General features: G+C 41.7%; 1 protein-coding gene across 5 annotated transcripts in view; it reads left to right on the top strand.

Moving 5' to 3' along the window:
- The window catches only part of KIAA1210 (KIAA1210 ortholog), a 192,300-nt gene that overhangs the window by 148,971 nt on the left and 27,124 nt on the right, over window positions 1-16,205 (top strand). For all 5 annotated transcript variants that reach the window (XM_068251073.1, XM_068251077.1, XM_068251072.1 and 2 more), the window contains 2 exons: window positions 1,805-1,963; window positions 5,170-5,235. In XM_068251073.1, the coding sequence (XP_068107174.1) occupies window positions 1,805-1,963; window positions 5,170-5,235 (225 nt within the window). The remainder of the gene's footprint in view (window positions 1-1,804; window positions 1,964-5,169; window positions 5,236-16,205) is intronic.

The raw sequence follows: 16,205 nt of genomic DNA, 5'->3' as shown, positions 1-16,205 counted from the left end.
CTCTTATTGGAGGCTGCAGTTTTTCTGAGTGAAAAAAAGTTTCCCGTCTTCATTCTTCTGGGAGCGAGATCAATCGCTCCTAGGACTTTTTGACTGTGGCCATCTTGTGGCCAAATAGTAAAACTACACCCACATCCATGTTTTATAAAAGAAATACATTATTTTACATGTAAAATCCCCTGTTTACCTCCCACACCAAAAATTTTCCAAATAAATGTTTTAATAAAAAATTAGTTTAAAAAAAAACATAAATGGTTACCTAAGGGTCTGAATTTTTTAAATCTGCATGTCAAATGAGTATATTATAATTTTTTTTTAATTATGGGCTTGTAATTAGTGATAGACGCATATTGAAAAAAAATGCACCTTTATTTTCAAATAAAATATCGGCGCCATACATTTTGATAGAGACTTCATTTAAATGGTGTAATGAGTGGGACAAATGGGCAAATAAATGCATGGGTTTTAATTACTGTAGCCGCTTCAAACTATAATGGCCAAAAACGGAGAAATAATGATTTTTTCCATTTCTTTGTTAATATTTCTGTTAAAATGGATTTAGAAGAAATTAATTCTTAGCAAAATGTGTCACCCAAAGAAAGCCTAACTGGTGGCGGAAAAAACAAGATGTAGATCAGGGGTGCCCACACTTTTTCGGCCCACGAGCTACTTTAAAAATCGCAGGGTCCTCAAGATCTACCAACCTATGCTATGTGAATTGACATTTATTAGGTGTTTAAAATCACAGTCTATTGGGATAAATTACCAATGTGTGAGGTAGTTTTCCATGAGGTAACGGCCTTTATGAATTGACATTTGACAAAATCGTCAGTGGAATCTGTTGTATTTTTGTTTTACTACATGTGGTAATGCTTTGTGAACTTAGCCGTTGGTCCTGATATGCTCATAGTACTCTCATTATATCCTCTGTAATCTGGTGACATTCTACCACAGTACATTCATCAGCACAGACACATGGAATGAGGTAATTGGTAATCCCCTTTGCAAACCAAGTTGGAAGTCTGCCTGAATACCTTGCTCAAAAAGTGACTGTGCTTTATGCAGCTGAAACTTCTACGCCACTTTACCCTTCTTAACTAGTAGATTTCCTAGGGGTTGTTGCCTTTGCATACTCTGCAATCTGTTTTTTTTTTTTTATATAAGTCTCTTCTATATTCTAGAAATCTGTCTGACTCCCTAAATAAAAGTATAGGCGTTGACTTCTACTTGCGTTGCACCTACATTTCTGAATTACAGCCAAGGGGATGAGGGGCGGGGGGGGGGGGGGCGTACCCTCTCTCATACTTTGCAGAGTAAGCGACAGTGGCCAACATGCTTTAAACACCCTCCCCCTCCCACTGTTGGGGGGGGGGGGGGGGAGGCTCCTCAAAGCTGTTAGATAGGATTAGATTACTGAAATGAGACATTTAGGAATAGAAGGTATTATTTTGTTGCCAGTGCCAGATATATTTAGATCTGATAAACTTTTGAAATGTTTATATTTTTTCATGAATGTTACTCAACGTTCTTTCATATTAACCAATTTGTAATTTACTGTTCCTTTAACCTTTAATGATTTATAAAACCCACAATGCATAATAGTGTCTGTCGCTGCTTTTGAGAAATAATGGACGTTACTAAATAAGTAATTACTACTTTCATCAAAAGCACAAGTCAACTGTATACAAAATATCAGGCCTTTGTGTGGCTGAGCTAATCCCCTGCATGTGTCTTTCACCCTGATGGCCGTGTTCAGTTTTCTGCCCAATACAAATGGACTGAAACTTGTGTTGTCATTTGGCAGCTGCAACTTCAGCAGAATATCCGCATAGGATCTCCACCCCAGGGCATTGTCCACAAGAAGCTGGAGGACTCTGGGACGCTTTCAGAAGATGATGGGTTACCAAGGAGTCCTCCTGAGATAACTTCACTACATGAGATTCTGACACAGTCAGCAGGCAAAGTAAGTGTTTTTTTTTTTCAAAGCTTTATTGGTATTTGTTATAGTAATTGTGGAATTGCTTTGATGTACCATGTAATAAACCTATTAAAATGCCTTGAGGTTATTATAGGTTACACATTTTTCCTAACAGGGTGTTACTTTTAGATGCTATAATGTAATGTTACTTTTTAATTAAGCAGTATAGATCTGCATATGTACCCAACTTGAAGTTACAGAAATATGCAGGGTTAATTTTTTTTACTTCCTTGGAAATATTGCAAGGGGCATTACTGTAAGGGGCATCTTAAGCTGGTTTAACACTAATCAGTTTGTAGATCAGGAAAATAATTGATATCTGCATTATTGACTGACTGCACGTTCTACTGCATTGTCCCACTCTATAGTCGCAATTGCTTTGCAGCTAACTTTATACACTGCTGTCTGTGGCCCCTTCATCACCAGCTAGCTGTGATTGATAAGAACAACGGCGGTCTTTCCCAGTTAGTGCTTGTTTCAGAAGACACTGAGGGCCTTCATTCATTTCATACAAAATAAAAGTAGTAGTAGTTTTCGTTTGTTATTATACAAGTCCGATCTTGCGCATGCACCGAACAGATTTGCACCGAAGACCTTCCAAGTTGTCCCGATGGTGTAAAATTTTATTGCGGGACTACCTTTTTATTCTTTTCCAGTATCGCATTCATATTTGCTTAAAAGGATATCCAAGGGGAGTAATGAAATCTATCTTTACTTACCTGGGGCTTCTTCCAACACCTTGAAGTCACGTGTATCCCTCGCCACAACTCTGGTCTTCTCCTGGTCCCACTGGCAGCCTCTTCAGCGAGATCATGTCCATGTCGGCAGTAGCGTACGGAGCCTGCACAATACTACTGCGCAGGAGCAGTACGCTTCTGACAACGTGGGTGCCTTCAAGCGTGGCATGGGCGTACGCATGCGCAGTAGACGGCTACCCAGCAGGGATCGGCAATACTGCAAGGGGCTGCCAGTGGGACTGGGAGAAGACCGGAGCTGCAGCGAGTCGCACGTGACTTATAGGGGCTGAAAGAAGCCACAGGTAAGTAAAGATGTGATCTTTAGACCCATGCTCACTTCAAACTTGCATTGTTTGAGATCATTTCAGGCAAATTTCTAAGTGTGTACAGGTGTCTCCAAAGTTTTGCCAACAACTTGATGGCAATCACGTGCTGCACATTCATGCCCATTAGCCATTTTTATTCAATGGGGAAAGCACCGGCAACTTATTTCCATTTCTCCTCTACTGTAACCTCGCTATAGTGCAGAGCATGCTGCTGGAGCTGAACAATGGCCTCAATTCACTAAGCTTGTCTTTAATAACGTTTCTAGAGTTATCACCATGGTGATGAGGCATGTAGCATTTTGGAAACCTTTTACCTCAGGCAAACTGAAAGTTAACTCTTCTGTCTTTAAGTTAACTCTTAAATCCTTAAAATAACTCCAGAATTCTAAAGTTAAAGACAGGCTGTTAATGAACTGTGCATGAAAATAACTACAGAGAAGGTAACTTAACTACAGAGGAGGCAACTTAAGGAATGGGGAGATAAGATAACTCTCTATCTGTGTGGTGATAAGTTTTCTCTTGCCTTATTCTCTCCAGCATTATCTTAGTGAATTGTAGCCAATGGCCTCAATTCACTAAGATCAAACTGGAGATAATAAGGCAAGCGAAAACTTACCTCCACACAGTGAAAGAGTTATCTTATCTCTTCATTCCTCCTCTGTAGTTAAGTGACCTCTTCTGTAGTTAAGTTACCTCCTCTGTAGTTATTTTCACACGCAGTTAATTAACAGCCTGTCTTTAACTTTAGAATTCTGGAGTTATTTTAAGGATCAAAAAGTTAACCTAAAGACAGAAGAGTTAACTTTAGGTTTGCTGAGGTAAAATGTTTCCTGAATACTACATGCCTCGTCCCCATGGTGATAACTCTAGAAACGCTATTAAAGACAGGAGATAAGATTAGTGAATTAAGGCCATTGTCCTGGTACAGCAATCATTCCAAAACTGCTGCCCAGAGTGAACTTTAGAGACAGTTTTGGTCAACAAAGGTGTAAAGTGTACATGGCTTAAATTACAACCGAGGTGACATGTGACATGAGATAGACATGTGTATGTACAGTGCCAAGTACACAAATAACTATGCTGTGTTCCTTTTTTTTTTTTTCTCTGCCTGAAAGTTAAGCATCAGGTATGCAAATGACAGTTTCTGTCTGGGTCGGGACTTGGTCAGACTATAGCATAACCCTCAGAGCCATAAAACACTTTTCAGTCAGTAAATGGCTTCTGAGAGCAGAAAAGAGATTAAAGGGTCAATAATTCATAGATTTGAGCTCTGGTATACTTCGATGAAGGTGTCATTGAGCAGAGACAATGAAACAGTAAAAACTTAAAAAAATAGATTTAACCCTCCTGGCGGTTTGTCAAAATCCGCCAGGGGGCAGCAAATACGTTTAAAAAAAAAAAAAAAAAAATTTCATGTAGCGAGACGAGGTCTCGCTACATGATAGCCGCCCAGCCCCCCCAGCCCCTCCAAACGCCGCCTGTGATCGGATATCAGGAGATCCCGTTCAAAGAACGGGATCTCCTGGAGGGCTTCACCCGTCGCCATGGCGACGGGGCGGGATGACGTCAAAGGGGACTCCGATCCACCCCACGGCGCTGCCTGGCACTAATTGGCCAGGCAGCGCACTGGGTCTGGGGGGGGCGGCTGCGGCGACGCGTATAGCGGCGGATCGGCGGGTAGCGGCGGCGATCTGGCACTGCATGCAGCTAGCAAAGTGCTAGCTGCGTTCAGCAAAAAAAAAATTATGCAAATCGGCCCAGCGGGGCCTGAGCGGTGCCTCCCGGTGGCATAGCCCGTGCTCAGCTTACCGCCAGGGAGGTTAAATATAAAATAAAACTCTGCGATATCTAAAAAAAAAAAAGTCATTTTTTAGGAACAACAATTGTCCTTCTCATCGGTCTATTTTCACCTCTGATGTCCATTAAGATTAGGGATGAAAAGTAGGAAAATGTACAGTAGCTCCCACCCATATTACTGTAGCTATCGATCCATGCGAAACACATATTTTTTGCAACAGAAAAGCCAGGAGCTCTTCTTGCTTTGGAAGTTTAACTGTAAGAGTCTGTTGTATGTCTTCTTCTTTTTCCATAAATTACATTTGTTGTCTTCTTTTTTTTTTATCCTTAGACTTGCGGCATTGCACAAAGGCGCAGTTCTTTAAGTTTAGGCGGGACAGACAGTGAAGACGAACAGGTAACGGCAGCTATATTTATTCAGTTGTTTTAGTGTACAGCAGGGGTGCCAAATAGGTCGATCGCGATCTACCGGTAGATCGCGACCGCCTGATCGGTAGATCGCGGCCTCTTGGCCGCGTCCCATTGAATTTAGCAGCCAGCAGCTGTATAACGCAGTTTCTGCTGCTGGCCGCTGGAGGAGAGAGCCTGGCCAATCAGCGGAGAGGAGGAGAGAGCCTGGCCAATCAGGGGAGGGGAGGAGAGAGCCTGGCCAATCAGGGGAGGGGAGGAGAGAGCCTGGCCAATCAGGGGAGGGGAGGAGAGAGCCTGGCCAATCGGGGGAGGAGAAGCGCACAGCCAATCAGGAGAGGAGAGGCACGGCGCGCAGCCAATCAGGGGAGGAGAGGCGCGCAGCCAATCGGGAGGAGAGGCGCGCAGCCAATCGGGACTTGGAGAGGCGGAAAACTTCCGAGTTCCGACTCCACTCACGCTGCCCACCGGAGCCAGGCCTGAAGACCTGGACGCCACCGCGGGAAGACACCGGCCCTATACCCAGGTAACCTGTACTGAAGGGACCTATACCCGGCTAACCTATACTGAAGGGACCTATACCCGGCTAACCTATACGGAAGGGACCTATACCCGGCTAACCTATACTGAAGGGACCTATACCCGGCTAACCTATACTGAAGGGACCTATACCCGGCTAACCTATACTGAAGGCACATATACCTAACTACATTTCCGGGGGGGGGGGGGTGCATTTGAAACATTGGTAGATCTCCTGGCCTTGGCGAATTTTAAAGTAGCTCGCGAGCCGAAAAAGTGTGGGCACCCCTGGTGTACAGAATACCTACAATTTGTTGCTACCTATTTATATTGTCCCCGTCAAGCACTGGACCAACCACTCCAGTCTAAGTCTGTTTCAGCACGTTCTCCTTTGACCTAAAAATTACTTGAAGGCAATAGAGGTTTCTGGTCCAGTCTTCATTGTTTTGGCAAGTTCAAGTGAAAATCAAAGTGTTTTAAGGGAAAGCAGACCTCTCTAATTGTCTAAGGCTTACCAAGCTGTTAGCAGTTTGGGTAAACTGTATCTGCTGGTGGGCAGTATATAATATCTTCTAAACAAGTTTAGATCTTTCTTGTTCCAATTGGCTTCCTCTCAAATGTGGCCTTAGTCTGTAGAAGCACCATAAGACCGTGGGGCCTTGCAAAGGCACAGTTTGTGACATACATTTTTCCATATACTTTGTAAATCACTGTGGAAAATATGCTTGTGCTATATTAATAATGTTTCCTGATCATTTTGTTTTCATCTGGGTGAAGAGATCAGGGTCACACAGTTATGGGTAGCCTAAGTGTAGGTACACAAAACGGACATCTTTTATCTCTTTCGCCAGGTCAGAGCCAACGCAAAAACTGAAATGACCAATGGATCTTATTGGATCTGTTGGAACCACTCTGGTGATCAGAATGTGATGAGGACACAAAGCCCTGACCCGCACAATAACCTCCCTGTGTGGATGCATCTTCCATAGACTATATTCTTTACAACACAGCGCAGTACGGTGCATCTGATTCACTGTCTGTTATGGCTGACCGGCTATAACTTGAGCTTTATGGCAAGGTTAGGGGGTTGTTTAGGGTTAGGCATAGGTTGGGAGGGTCTCTTAGTGTTATGCACTGGTTGGTGAGGTTGGTTAGGGTTAGGTATCGGGTTGGGGGATGGTTAGGCACCTATAAAGGGAGTGTTCAAGTGTAGAATAAGGTCAGGTAAGGGGATAGTAAGATATTGGTAAAAATAAATGATATTTTACTTATTGTAATTACAAAGCCTAAGAGTAGAATAGGCAGTCAGAAGTATCTTTACCCTAAAAACGTTACTTTAGAAGTGTTTGGCTGTATCTTGGCAACCTGGATAGTTAGTATTTACTCAGCTTTCTTTTTTCCTTTACCATGTGAGGCAATACAGCAGGGCTGCCTCGCGGGTGTTCTCTTTCCCAGATATTTTTGAGAGTGAGGCAATGACCATAATAAAAGTAACTAGCATTGGTATTTAGTCTTGGATAGACTTCTAGATATTGTACTCCAGTTCAAGAACAGAGAGTGCATGAAAGCAGTACTGGAGATGTGATTCATAGATGTAACATTTGCAGAGAATGGTTTACTTGGCAAAAGCTTATTGTTATGAAATAAGTGGCCTGCCCTTCCCTTAGCTCCGTTAGTCCAGGGCTTCCTGCTCTAGTTTATTTTCTTAGTAAAATCTTGTTTTGTAAATGTCTGTGGTAACTCCAGATTGCACAGCAACATCATTATTTCAAACATATCTTGTCAGCCTTTTATTAAGGAAGATGATGAAAGTAAATAATGAAATTATGGCTTCTGAAGATGGTGTTTGTGATACGGAGGAAACATGAGCATTCTGGGAACGTTCAGTTGTGATACTTTAAACATTTTTGTGAAGGTTGATGAACCACTGGTGTGTTATGCCGGGGTGTGTAACCTATTCTGTCAGGCCATTGCCAAGCCAAGGATTTGTATAAACTACAGCTCTAGTTAGTCATCTGTACACCAGTTAACTCATTCTTTCTCTATGAATGTATCTAAGTGTTTGTTTTAAAGTGAACTCGAGGTGACATTGTCAGATCTAGCTGGATTAGCTGCATGCTGGTTTCTGGTGTTATTCAGACCCTACTGCAGCCAAACAGATCAGCAGGACTGCCAGGCAACTGGTATAGTTTTAAAAGGAAACAAATATGGAAGCCTCGGTATAATTCTCACCTTGTGTTCAGTTTAAGGTGGCATTTGGCTATGCCCATTGTTCAGGATTTTAAACAGTGGAAAAATGCCAGATGGACCCGCAGAAATTCCCCTTACTTTAATGCAAGCTCTTTCACAGGTGCCCTTTGCATACCACTGTAGTATGTGAGTTCTGCAGCTCCTAGATTTCCACACAGTGGATTGCGTTGCCATTCATTTGAGGCTCAGCAGCAGACACTGCAATGGAAGATGTACCGTGAATCTGGTCATGCACCATGCCCATGTCTGGTTTTAACTGGCCCAAAGCCATTTATTCTGCTTCTTCTCTAAAAAAATTTTTAAGTACACCTGAACTAAGAGTGATATGGTGGCTGCCACATTTATTTGCTTTTAATCAATACTAGTTTCCTGGCCGTCCTGCTGATCTCTTTGGCTGCAATAATGTCTGATTCCACACCTGAAACAAGCATGCAGCAAATCCAGTCAGTTTTCATTTCAAAACATCTGATCTGCATGCTCGTTAAGGTTTTATGGCTAAAAGTATTAGAGGCAGAGGCTCAGCAGGACATCCAGGCAATCTGCATGATTTAAAGGGACTCCGAGCAGTGCAAAAACTATGGAAAGATGCATATCATTTTAAAGCTCTCTTTCTCCTCTTTCCAATGATATATAAACCAGCACCCTACGCCTTTTACTTGTCGCTATTTTCGTGATTGAAATTGCCGCGGCTGCGATTTCGATCGCGAAAATAGAGAAAACTAAAAGGCGTAGGGCGACGATTTAGGTGTCGCCAGAAAGAGGAGAAAGAGAGCTTTAAAATGATATCCAATTTTCCATAGTTACATTGTATTACACAGGGCGACTTTTTCTCAAAGTCAGCAGCTCCATTCAGCAGAAATAGTCGCCCTTTGTAATACAATGTAACTATGGAAAGATGGATATCATTTTAAAGCTCTCTTTCTCCTCTTTCTGACGACACCTAAATCGTCGCTCTACGCCTTTTAGGTTTCCCTATTTTCGCGATCGAAATTGCGGCAGCGGCAATTTCAATCGCGAAAATAGCTAAAACTAAAATGTGTAGGGTGGCGGTTTATATATCATTGGAAAGAGGAGAAAGAGAGCTTTAAAATGATATGCATCTTTCCATAGTTTCTGCACTGCTCGGAGTCCCTTTAAAATGAAATAAATGTTAGCATCCATATCCCTCTATCAGGTTTGCTTTAACCCCTGAAAACCCTCACCAAACATAGTGTTTGTAGAACCACGGTTCTCCACATGTGACTTGACTAATCTGAGTGTATAGACCGTATCTGTACATAGATTTCTGAGAGGCTAAAGCTGTATACCCACCTCACTATTTTTTTCCGACATTTTTTTGTTGGTTTTTTTGGAGCAATGAGTGGTTGTTTACACCAGGGTTCCCCAACCCTGTCCTCAAGGCCCACCAACAGTTCATGTTTTGTGGAAATCCAGAGAGGTAGTTAATCAGCTCTGCTGAGACACTAATTACCTCACCTGTGCATGTTTGTAGTTTTCTTGCAAAACATGTACTGTTGGTGGGCCTTGAGGACAGTGTTGGAACTCTGGTTTACACGATCTTGTGACATGGGTATATGAACACAATCCCCCAAACGTTGCTTACCGTTGCGCAGTGATAACGACCGTCACAGCGGATCAGATCTTTAAGAACCCAGACGACTCCTGCGCAAAGTGCCGCGATCGCTTAAAGTCTTGTCACGCCCGTTGTGTAACACCACACATACCCACCGGGCGGAAGATGGATCGGTGGAGAGATCATCCTCGGGGAGACGTCACTGGATCCCCCTGCATCACGAGGGGAGTACATAGCTTTGAATCGGACACAAACTGTTATATAATAAAGGAAAAGTGACTGCATTACCAGCTACAGTTAGTATTGGATGATCCATGATCATTCCATCATGAAACAAGGTTTGACCAAACCTGTTTACATTCAGAACCTCTCATTTAAAACTCAAGCACCAGCTATTGTGCCACCTTTAATATATCCCTGGTTCGAAGAATACATATTTTATTTACATTTGTTTTAACAGGTTTTAAAGCAGAATGAAGCGCAGAACTTCCTCTCTGCTCTAAAAGATAAGCAACAGCATAATGGCATTTAAAGAAAAAAATATTCCTTGTTACAGCTTGTAGAACTCCTGAGATCTTGCAGAGTGGTTATTTCCTGGTATCATGGGAGCACAGAAAGGGTTAACCCTCCTGTGTTTACATATTAGTTTAGACTTCCGCAGACAGCTAACATTTTAAATAACACTAGCTCATTACTTGCAGAGAAGGGAGCATTAGACAGGCTGTTCTCTATAAACACACACACAGGGTGGATTTCTCATCACCTTTGCAAGAGTTCAAGTCCAGTTTTAAGATCTGCAAACCTGTTTAACTAGCAAGTTTTTATTAACAATAAAAATGCAGGCTAAGTTATTTTTTTTCCTACAGCAGTAACACAACCCTTCCTTCACCTCCAGGACAGGAAATCTGTGATTAGATTACTCGCTGGTCCAAGTTCCGTGACACGTGTAGATTTTTGGATCAGAGCCTGCTTGATGTCATCTATGTTGTGGTTGAAAATACTGATAATGATAGATTGTCAGAATATTCACTGACATTTTTCTTATGACTACAATATAGCGATGGTTGTGCTCTGAGATTTCCTGATGCAATACACGTTATCCGTGCAGTGAAGAGGTCCGTTAGTCACAGTTTGTTTTTCATTAATAAAGTGGAATGAATGCAATGCTAATGTTTAATGGAAAAAAGTAAAGTTTTCTTGTGGCCGAGGCCATATAAACAAACAATGCTGAAAGAGGACTTTGCATGTCTGTAAACTGTGGAAATCCTGATACTTTTGAGCATCTGCAGGCCAGACTATGGGGCTGAAATGTGTTCCATCTCTCCAATTTGCAGTATCTGATCTTCACATTCTTTTGTGTTGTAGCTGCTGCCTGTTTTAATATTATGATCTGCTGAAGACAATAATGTTGCACTCTGCAAGCATAGAGGACCCATAGAAAACAATGGTTCTTCTGAACTGGCCTGTCAGTACCCAAGGTGCCTATAAACATCAGACCAGGGCCGGATTTACCATAAGGTATTGTAGGCATGTGCCTGCAGGTGCTTGATGATGGAAAGGCAGCTCACTCCCCTCCTTGAGAGACTTCCTCCCTCCTTTCCTATGCAGAGTCCTGATGAGAGTGTGAATGAGAGGTTACTCACCCTGCTCTCAGCATTCCACTGACGAGTAATGAGATCTCCCTTCAGTCAGGGGCACCCCTAGCTACTTAGCATTAGGTAGCCAGAGGTACACTCAGCATTAAGGGACACCTGTAGCTGCCTATTCCATTCAGGTGAAGTTAGGGAGAAGAGACAGCTGGGCCAGCCAGCACACTTGCAGTGCAGTTCGGTGGGGGTTTGTAGGTTCATGGAGGGGGAAGTCTAGGGTGCCAGGACATCTGTGCCTATAGGCTCCTGTGATGTGTAAACTGTTCAATATTACTATATTTTATAAATAAATATGACCTAAACCATCATCTAATAAAAAAAAGTATCAAAAGTAAATATAAAAAACTATGGGGATTAACCTATTTTGGTTCCTGGACGTAGTTTCTACGTCCAGGAACCATGCGCCTACCGCGCGCCCCCGCGGCCGATCGTGCGCGTGCACGCACACTCCCGGCCGCGGATTCGGTAGCCAAGGAATCAATGTATCGGGCTACGGAGCCCGATCATTGATTCCTCTCCCCCGCTGAAAAAGCGACAGCTTCTCTCGGAAGCTGAGCTTTTTCTGGCCGTCTTCTTCCTGATGCGTCACTCTAAGCGCGTGCTACGCTTAGAGTGACGTCATGTAAACAAACTCATGGCCGCCATCTTGTGGCCAAAAAGTAATACTACACCTGAAAAAAAACAAAACCAGAATTAACACACATTTACATTATAAATCTATTGTTTACCTCCCACCCTCCCAAAAGTACCCAAATAAAATGTTTAGTATAAAAAAAAAAAAATTACAATAAAAAAAAAAAAAAAACATGTAAATATTTACCTAAGGGTCTAAACTTTTTAAATATCAATGTAAAGATGAAATATTTCTATATTTTTTATTTTAAACTTGTAAATAGTGATAGATGCGAAATGGAAAAAATGCACCTTTATTTCCAAATAAAATATTGTCGCCATACATTGTGATAGGGACATAATTTTAACGGTGTAATAACCGGGACATATGGACAAATACAATACGCGAGTTTTAATTATGGAGGCATGTATTATTTTAAAACTATAATGGCTGAAAACTGAGAAATAATGAATTTTTCCATTTTTTTCTTATTCTTCCTGTTAAAATGCATTTACAGTAAAGTGGCTCTTAGCAAAATGTACCCCCCCAAAGAAAGCCTAATTGGTGGCGGAAAAAACAAGATATAGATCAGTGCATTGTGATAAGTAGTGATAAAGTTATAGGCTAATGAATGGGAGGTGAACATTTCTCACGTGAAAACGACGGAACCTGAATGGGTTAAACATATGACACGGAAATGTGTTGCTGAATATGGCGCATCAATCAGCATAAGTGTCACTTACCTGCAAAAGGCTCCTGCGATGTGGCCTAGGTGCTTAACTTGAGATGGGTGCTCACTACTTCCTGGTTCTTCTGCACCTCCCCTGATTACATGAGTTACAGGATATCAGACGCGCAGCTGGAGCTGAGCATGGAGGGCATGTCTGAGGAGTCTGTTGCAGATGAGTGACACTTATGCTGACTGATGGCCATGCTCTGCATATAGGGGGCACAGGAAGGAGGTGAGCATTAGTTGACTACCAAGGAAGCTATGGGACACCGGGGATGTTATATGGGGATGGGGACACCACTAGACTGGATTAGTTAGTTTTCTGAGAGTTACTTGAGTACACATTACAATTTCCTTCACCCTCACTTGCATTGCCGCTCTCCCTTCCCTCTTCCAGCCTGATGACTATGTGCTCTGGTAGCTGACTAATATGCTATGAGCTGCCCAGCAAACACTTGCAGGTTAGAGAAGCAGGAACCACATAGTTGACCTGACTGGAACTATTGCTGGATTGTTAAGGATACTGAAGGATCTTACATTTTGCCCAGAGCTCTTCTTTTAAAACCTTTTAGTAAGTGGCTCAGCACAGAGTATATTTATTAGTTTTGTTACGGTTTCATTTCATCTTGTTACATTCCATTTCAGTCTGAATTAAATTAGCAATTCAGGTTTGTGTAATTGTTTGATGTTGGTGTGTCCCTCATTTTTTTTTTTTTTTTTTTTTTTTTTTGCAAATTTAAAATTGTGTTTTGCTACATTCTATATCAGTACAAGACTAGGTATTCTCCTGAATAACTTGTAGGTCTTCGCTAGAACATCCCGCATGGAATGATTAGCTGCAGCTCCTAATGAGCAGCACAATGCTTTGCTGCCCGGTGTCTCAGCAGGTGGCTGGCCTTGATGTTGCCTCATTGATGACCACAGAAATGGATGGATGAGGCCACAATGGCACAAGAAGAAAAGTACCTAAAAAGACAATAGTTACAGCTTGGCAGAATCAAGGCAGAACTGGATTAGAAAGGTTCGAAGTTCAGGCAGAAGTTGAGGCAAATGCAAAGGAGGCAAGGTTAAAGTTCAGGCTTAGGTCAACTATGTCAGTAGTAGACAGGTCAGGCAATCGGGGACAGCAACAAACACTTGTAACTAGTCACACAATACTCACTATCTAGAACAAAGTGACTGCATGAGGCTGGTGATTGGACATTCTGAGTTCTGCGTAATATGTTAGCGCTTTATAAATACAGTAAATAAAAATAAGTATGCATTAAGCAAGAAAAAAACTGCACTCTTTTGGGTGTACACCACACATGCATACGTGCACACACGGCCATGGCCAAAATGTGGCAAAAGTTGCAGCACATGCTTACACCAAGTTGCATGCAAAGTGGATGATGGGTACCACTAGGAATGCCAGGAAAATTATGAAGCTGCTTAGTGGAATTGTTGATTCCTTGGAGCAAAATTCCTTTATGGGACAACTTCCTTACATAGAATCTGCCACTCTCTGACTTCTGGTCAACAGGAGTCTACTGTTCTGTGGAGCAGACTGGGGAAATAGCAATTTTGTGTGTGTTTGTTGTTTTTTTCTAAATTTTCCACCACTGGAGGTCTCGAATTTTCTCCCCATCTCTTCCCACAGTAAGTACCTTCAGGCTAAAGCTGATGCGTATCAGTACAAGCATCGCTGTGCAGACATTACAATAATAGATTGTTTCGCATGATATTAAGTGTGTTTATTGCTTTAGGTTAACCATTCTCCTTGAGTATTTTTATTTGCTCTTTAACAAAACTTTGGCCAAATCCATGTTAATTAGACTGGACTGTAATCTCCCTTTAAAACTTGCACCAACACTTAACGTATGATGAAAAGTGCCATGTCAGTAAGCATAGTGTATGATACTAAAAGGAGTATTAAACTGTTTATTAACTGGTTATTTTGAATTTATTGTGAAACTGGACTATTGTATATCTGTACATTATATATACAGCTAAGATCTTTTCCACTGTTTTGCTATTGTTATACTGACAGATGAATGACAGAGACACAGTCATAGCATATATTAAAGGTCTATTTTAGTCATATGGTTTAGGAAGAGTGTAACTAAAGTCGCCGGTTAAAGTGCCAACTTTAGTTTCTCTGTGTGTTTTGGTCTGTCTGTAAAGCATAGATATAATTACAGATATATAGCAAGACTAATAACACCATCGCTTCTCTAGGTAATTATGGGTTCAGATGATTTTTATATATTCATCTCTTGGCCAAGCGTTGGATTCCACTTTCATATGGTGATGCATAACAAGGGGATGCCCAGCTTGTGATTAAACCCCATTTAGATACTATTATCAGAGCAGATGGTGCATGCCGTGTGTGACTCGTGGTGGAGAACTTTGGCAGGGGAAAGATTAATGGCATGTAAGATCTCAGCACAAATGCTAAACATCGATGCCAGATGTTCTATACAGATTATGTCTATTCTTCCAAAATGTAAAGCGCTAATATTCACTTTGATGTTCTGTTCACTTCTTGTCGAGTATATAAATGGCCATGTTTCTAGTCACTCCCTGCATTGTCACACAGTCCTTCCTGTAACAGTCTCCTTATGCATGTCTCCGCACTTGGTCGCATCTGGTGTTATTAGAAGAGGGGATAAATATGAATGAGGGGCCACACAGGAGATATATATTTTTGTAAAGTCATTATGAAAAATGAAGGGTAGTCTTTTATGTCGTACTGGTTAAGACTGTTGCCTTTCATGTAAGGTTTGAGCCTTTGACCAGGGTTTAAATTCCTGCTCAAATTCCTGCTCAAGCCAGTACATAAAACCGTAAAGAGTCTTTGGCCAAGGCTCCTTACCCTGGTCACCTGTAAAGCACGCTCCAAGTAGCTACAGCCCTGAAACGCTTTGAGTCCGCCAGGAGAAAAGCGCATTATAACTGTTGTCTTGTCTTATAAAGTGTACTTATCCTACAGATAAAAGTGGATCTCATCACAGCTGACGAGGTGGTAAGGTTGTGCCAGCTGCTCTCACCAACAGGGCTCCTCTGAACCCTAGCAGATTCCCAGCAGGGCTTACGGATGGAAACTCTGACAGCTACCACTCATTCTACCACAACACTCATGTCACCCATGCCAGAATCACATCTCCCTCCGAGTTCCGACAACTCGGAGGGGGAATAGTATTTAACGCCCCCTCAGCGGCAACCAAACTGAGTGGCGCCGAAATAAGATACACCCGTAAAAAATACTTTCATTTTTGTATAGAAAGATGTGATTCAGCTTTCTATACAGGGATGCGCCATCTAGTTGAAAAATATAATAGTGTACTGCACTATTATATTTGTCTACTAAAAAAAAAAAAAAAAAAAAAAAAAAAAAAAAAAAAAAAAAAAAAAAAAAAAAGGCCATTTACCCCTTTCTGTCTCCCCATAGTTTGCAAAAAACCTGTAAAAGCCAAAAGAGCCAAAGTGACAGAATTTAAAGGAGTGTACATAAATTGTTATGTTAGTTACTAGCTGGAACAAATGGGTAAAAAAAATGCATATAAAATAATTCTTAGCAAAAAGTACCACCCAAAGAAAATAGTGGTGAAAAAACAGAATATATAGCATTTAGGTGCAATAAGTA

This window comes from Hyperolius riggenbachi, chromosome 8 (genome assembly GCF_040937935.1).
Source record: "Hyperolius riggenbachi isolate aHypRig1 chromosome 8, aHypRig1.pri, whole genome shotgun sequence".
In the NCBI taxonomy this organism is placed as follows: Eukaryota; Metazoa; Chordata; class Amphibia; order Anura; family Hyperoliidae; genus Hyperolius; species Hyperolius riggenbachi.
This window is presented reverse-complemented; position numbering and strand designations above follow the sequence as displayed.